General features: G+C 44.1%; 1 protein-coding gene across 1 annotated transcript in view; it reads right to left on the bottom strand.

Annotated features, from left to right (window-relative positions):
* Positions 1-742: 742 nt before the first annotated feature.
* LOC103602933 (arylsulfatase D-like) overlaps positions 743-6,428 on the bottom strand; it is a 30,527-nt gene continuing 24,841 nt past the window's right edge. The window contains exons 10-11 of the mRNA XM_008587387.1: positions 4,559-4,677; positions 743-3,207 (exon numbers count right to left, since the gene is read on the bottom strand). Coding sequence (XP_008585609.1) covers positions 2,831-3,207; positions 4,559-4,677 — 496 coding nt within the window. The 3' untranslated portion in view covers positions 743-2,830. The remainder of the gene's footprint in view (positions 3,208-4,558; positions 4,678-6,428) is intronic.

Raw genomic sequence — 6,428 nt, 5'->3', positions numbered from 1 at the left:
CACCGTCAGGAATGGATTCATCTATTTGAGAAATAACGAGTTAATGGTTTCATGCGTTACCATGGGAGTGACACTCATGGCTTTATAAAGACAGCAGTTGAGCACATTAATACACTCTTGCCGTCTGTGCCATGTGAAGACTTGCATTGCCTTGGGACTCTGCAGAGTTCCCACCAAGAAGAAGACCCTCACCAGAGGAAGCCCTTGGACTTTGGACTTCTCAGCCTCCAAAACTGTAAAAAAATAAATTTCATTTTCTTACGAATTACCCAGTTTCGGGTATTCTGTTATAAGCCACAGAAAACAAACTAATACACCAAGAACCTTTAGTGAACTAAAAGGATCCTTTCTCCTTCCTGCTGCCTGGAATGTCTATGTGCTGTCCGGAGCTGTGGCAGCTGCCTTGACACCATGAGGCCAAGTCTCCATGCTAATGACAGACCAGAAAGCTGGAAAGAGCCTGGAGTGCTGGGCTGCTTCCCTCTGAGCCTCCTATTACCTAGGAAAGAACACACCCTTCTCCTGTTTAAGGTGTTTTTATTCTCAGTCTCCTTAACTTGTCTCTATAACAAGGGCTTGTGACAATGATTTAGGTTTTCCAAAAGTTGAGAATTTGGGTTGTTTAGTCTTCTTCCCATGACCAGGGAAGAGCAAAACCTGGTCAGGTGCTTCAAAGCTGGGACGAGGAGGTGGGAGGAGGATTTGGGATGGGAAATACGTACAAACACATGAAACCACGTAGTGAAAATCTATGAGATTTTATTCAGAGCTTCTGTTCCATCGTTGGCATAAAGATGCATTTGATTCCCCAGAAATCCCACCATCCTATCTGTGGAGTCGTCCACAGAACCAGGCCAGGTGCACCTTAATTGCCTTAACTATCCAGACCAGCGGCTCAGGTTTAGGTTGACTTAAATCCCTTTTACATTCACTTTTAAAGATCAAATAACGGGCGAGGAAAAGCCTCCACGACTCTGGCGAGGCACGTTGAGACCCTTTTAGCAAGTCCCGAGGAACCGATGATATATACTTGTGTCTTTCTTATAATGAAGCTTTAAGAGATCAAAATCCACAGCAGTCTTTATCGAACACCACAGAATTCTTAGAATGTGATCGGTTTGAACGTTTCAAGCGAGAGATTTGTTTTAAGGGGTTTGTGCAACACCATGCCGAGTAGAATAAAAGATGAGACAGCTTTTACTGACCCCCCCACCCCCACACTCCATAGATGCTTGTATTTTACTGTTTGAAGGTTGTGCTGGGTCCTGTTTGTGCTCCGGGTCTTTCTCCAGCTGTCTCTCTTGCCTCAGATTCCTTCTGGCTTCAAGTTTTCAGCCAACAAATGTCCCTTTGGGATTTGGGCATGGAGAGCTGGGGGAGAAAGGGTCCACCTGCCCTTTCTGAGCTGGCAGGGCTGCCTCAGTTCTCCCCAAGACCCTCACCCCTACAGGCAGTCCCTGCTATTCCTCTCTCTGGATTCCAGAAGCCTCCATGCCTAGGTGTGGTGGTGTCTTCCTACCTTCCCATCCCAGGTCCCTGAAATGCCAATCTCGTTGGTACCTGGTAGTGAATGATCCCTTCCCTGGATGCACCATAGTCTCCCCTTTGACTACCCCCCAATAGTGGACTCAGAGACAGTGCAATATCCACCAGAATGGGGAGCTGGGGGCAGGGGGTCCCAGCTGTGGGGGGAGTTAGGGCTACACCCCCACTACTGAGCCACCAGGGTGGGTGCGAGTATGAGACACACCAGGATTTATTTAAATAACACACTGGTCAAATATGAGGTGTTTGAAGAATGCCTGTGGCCTTCCTCGTGTATGGTTGGTCCTTTGTCTGAGGTTAACTCCTTCCATCCAGACATTTCTGCTCATTTTCCAGGAGAAAGCAGTGGCTGTAAGATGTGCTTGAAAGCTGAACAAGATAAACTCACTTAAATTTGCCAAAAAAGGGGTGCATCTGAAACCTTAGTCAACTTAGTCTCTTGCCTTCCTGCTGACCGGCCTAATCCTGATTTCAATCTGGGCAGCAAGGTGCCCACCTGAAAGACTGCATGTCTCAATTTCCAGTTGTTTCTATGGATGACTGTGGGAAGCAGAACTTGTGGGTTGGGGCTTCTGAATAATCTCCCTTCATGGGGTGATGAATGACCTTTTGTTCTTGCTCTTCCTGCTGCCGGGAATGTCAATGTGAGGTCTGGAGCTGTGGCAGCCATTATGACACCACGAGGCAAACTCTTCATGCTCATGAGAATAAAGCAGGGAGTTGCAAAGAGCCTGGAGCCCTGCGATGCTTCCATCTGAGCTTCCTATTACCTGGCAGAGAATGCACCCTTGTCTTGATTAAGGCCTTCTGATCCTCACTATCTGTTAACAGCAGCACAAAGCAATTCCTAACTGATGCACTACAGACACATAAAAGTGACCCTAACGTGTGGGAAAGGAGTCAAACTCTTGAGATCAATGACTTGTCACCCCAAGAGCGGGAGACAGAGCCACTTTAACTTTCCTCTGTTATCTGAAAAACAGTAGTTGTGGGTACCTTTGCCTGTCATTTTGTGAGGCTGTTCTTGTAGGTGATGAAATCTCAAGTGTGCTTTAAGATCAATGAATAAGAAAATCAGGCATCCGTCATATGATATCCCCAAGCTTTAGAAAGGAGGAGGAAGGGACATTATTGGGTGTCTACTGGAAGGTCCTCATTCCACTGATAGAAAAACTGAGACCCACTCACCATGTAGGGCATGCTCCTCACAAGGAGGAAACAGAAGTCAATATCAATGCTGGAGATTTTTTTCTTTCAATCCAGTCATGCTCTCTTGGGTCCTCCCTTACAGTCCTGGCCTATCTGGGGACCTGCTCCTGTCCTCGTGGCATGAGCAGAACGGGAAGTGTCCACAGCATGGCTGCAGCCATGGCTTCCACAGGATGTTGTTCCCAGAAAACTGCTGGGGCACAGGACTCAGGGTCTGCCGGTGCTCTGCCACAGCCTCGCCCACCCTTGCGATCACCGTGTGGTACAGAGGCTCAGATGCAGGGGACAGGGGACGTGCTTCAGCGGGGTCCAAGGAGAGGTCAAAGAGCAATGGAGGGCTGTGATGGGTCACACCCTCCCCGGAGCACGGGCAGACACCTTGGCTGTAGCAAGCCCCCGCTCCCTCGGGGTGGAACTGTGGTGTCATGTAATGGACCTTCCAGACTCTTCCACCTGCATGCAAACAATAAAGTAGTCAGGGCAGCAGAAATCTGCTCAGGTGTGGACATATGACCCAAGTGTGGACACCTGGCCCTAGTGTGTGTAGCTGCTCCGGGTCTCACTACTGTGGAATCAGCACCAACATCTCGTGTTAGTTATAAGGTGGAGAGAAGGATACAAGGTTGTTCAGGCAATTACAACCTCCACGTTGCCAAATCAGAGCATGCATGTGTGTGTGCATGTGCGTGTGTGTGTGTGTGCCCCAGGCAGAGAGTCAAGGGACTCATTCCAAAGTGCTCCATGGGGCTACCTTAGGGAATTAGGATCATCGATGCTGTTAGTTCCTTCTTACACTTTTCCCCTCTGTTTTCATTGTTCAACATCCATGTATTCCTTTTATACACAGAAACAAGTATAATATTTCAAATAGCATGGTTGGCAAAGGTTTTACTATGTGCACAGGATGTCCACTTGGAGAAATCAGATGAGCAATCCAATCAGAAGACGGCACAGTGTGGACCCAATGTAGTCCTTCCCTACAAACGTGGTCAAATGCCAGCCGTCACCCTCTTTGAGATATCAGAGTGATTGTTCTCAGCTTGAGAGAGAAGAATTTGCTCTGTGACAGCAAATTTTCTGTGCCAATTTGGCCGGATCATGGTACATAGATATGTGATGGAACACTAGTCTAGGTATAGCTGTGAAGGCCTTTTTTAGATGAGATGAACAGTTAAGTCAGCAGACTCTGAGTAAAGCAGATGACCCTCCATAATGTGGGTGGGCCTCGTCCAATCAGTTGAAGGCCTTAAGAAAAAGACTGAGGTCCCCCAAGGAAGAGGGAATTCTTCCTTCAGAAGACAGCATAGAAACTCTGCCTGTTTGCAGACTTCAGATGCAGGACTGCAGCATCAAATCCTGCCAGAATTTACAGGCTGCCTGCATGCCCTGCAAACGTGAGGCTTCTCAGCACACAAATGCATGAAACAATTCCTTAAAATCTGTCTACCTGTCTATATCTATGAATATGTCTATCTGTCTATCTGTATCTATCTACCATCTATCCATCTATCCACCTAATCTATCAATCTTCTATTTCTATTATCATCTATCAATCATCTGTCTATTCTATCTACCTACCTACCTATTTATCCATCATCTATGTATTATTATCTACCTATCTACCATCTGTCTACCTATCTTCTATCTATCTATGTATCTACCTATGTATCTATCAGGTATCTATGTATCTATTATGCGTCTATCCATCGATCCATCCATTACACACACATCCTATTGACTCTGTTTTCCTGGACAACCCTGTCTAACACAAGCCTGGTCTACAGCAGGGAAAGCATGTACTCACTGTCCTGGTGCCAGCGTGCTGCGTGCAAATACTCCCCACAGTAATGAAACAGGAACTCGTGTGCCGAGTGCTTAGCAGCTCCTTGCAGCAAGGGAATCAGGCTGCGGCCGTCAATCACCCTGATTCAGCAGAGAAACCACAGGACAGAGTCAGACCAAGCCTCCCATAGAGAATTTTGCTTCTGGGAATAAAACTCCAAGGCTGCAAGTGTGCCCCACTGATAGCAAATGCAGCAGCGATGAGCCATCTCCTCAGTCACTGCTTAGACTGCAAGTTGCTTGGCAAGATGCATACTGTTATATTTTAAGACATGAAGTCAGTAAGTTTTGGGGTTGTTTGTTACATGGTACTACCTAACTGGTATGCACAAGTGCACACACACACACACACACACACACATGCCATTGTGACCTCAGGTGTCAGCATAAAGTCTTCTTAAATAACAGCTGGACTGCCCATGTCCCTAGATGGAGCATTGTCACTTTTTAATCGTTAAGAGATTCCAAGACACATTGTCAATGTGTACAGAAGACTGGACTCTTCTCGTAAAAAAAAAAAAAAAAAATATGTTAACTTTTAAAAGTCCTCAATCTGAATTTAATGCAGAAATACAGTAGCTTTCCTTCAAATGGTAAAACACTTTTGGCCTGTTTAATGTTTTTTCATTTTATGTTTTATTGTATTTTTAAAATATTTTTTATGTTTTATTTTGTTTTGTTATATGTTTTATGTTGTTTTTTAAATTTTTTTTTTCTTTTTGTTGAAACATAATTGATTGTACATATCTGTCGGGTACAGAGTTGAATATCAATACCTTTGTGCAAGGTGTGATGATCGAATCTTCATCATTACAAAATGTAATCATTACATTTCATCTGCTAACTTGACCACACTATGTGCCCAGTTGTTTTGTCTTACATTCATCTAGACGTCTCTGTGAAGGTCTTTTGTGGAAACGATTAGCATCTGCAATCAGTTGACTTTAAGTGAAACAGATGACCCGCCACAACGTGGGTGGGCCGTATCTAATCAGTTGAAGGTGTTAAAAGCGAGGACTGAGGTTTCCTGGATAAGACAGGAGTCTGCCCCGAGACTGTAACATAGAAACTCTGCCGGAGATTCCAGCCTGCTGGCCTGCTGCAAGGATTCTGAATTTGCCAGCTCTCACAATTATATAAGTGAATGCCTTAAAATAAATGTCTTTGCAAGTATGTGTGTGTATGCATGTAAAGATAAAAATGTCTTTATATATGTCTATGTAGATGTGTATCTATATGGACACAGATATACAAATAAATAGATTTATGCCATGACACACACTTACATCCTATTGTTCTGTCCTTTGGAGAATCTGGATAGCAAACTGATATAATATGATGCTCTTTTGGGATGAGAAGTCAGAGATAGGGTATCTCACGGGATCATCCCCTCTACAGGATAATTTTTTGTTTTAAATGGAGTAAAATCAAATCATTACCAAAATATTTACTTGTGTCCTTTTCCTCTCGTATTAAGTTGACTTTTTCACAGTGTGCTGATACTGAGGCGATAAATTATCTTTAAATCATATTCTCATAGCGTCACCAACAAACCGGCAGACTTGTAATTCAGGAAATTACAGAAAATTGTTTTTAAGTGGATCACATTTTAAAGATTTAGTCTTCCCCTTGTTACTTGGAGGTAACAAAATTTTACCAATCATAAAAAATATAAGTAGTGGGAGCAAATATTTTATTTAATCCTATGTTTTACTGGGTATGATCATCTTCCACTAGGCTGGTCCCTAAATTAGAGGAAGTGACTATTTTTAAAAAGTTCTGATGTTCTGTTCTCTCCCTCTGTAAATGTGGAAAATGGAAAAGAGAGCTCT

This window comes from Galeopterus variegatus, unplaced genomic scaffold, assembly GCF_000696425.1.
Source record: "Galeopterus variegatus unplaced genomic scaffold, G_variegatus-3.0.2 Scaffold4361, whole genome shotgun sequence".
NCBI lineage: Eukaryota > Metazoa > Chordata > Mammalia > Dermoptera > Cynocephalidae > Galeopterus > Galeopterus variegatus.
Note: the sequence above shows the minus strand (reverse complement) of the source record. Positions and strands in the feature narration are given on the sequence as shown.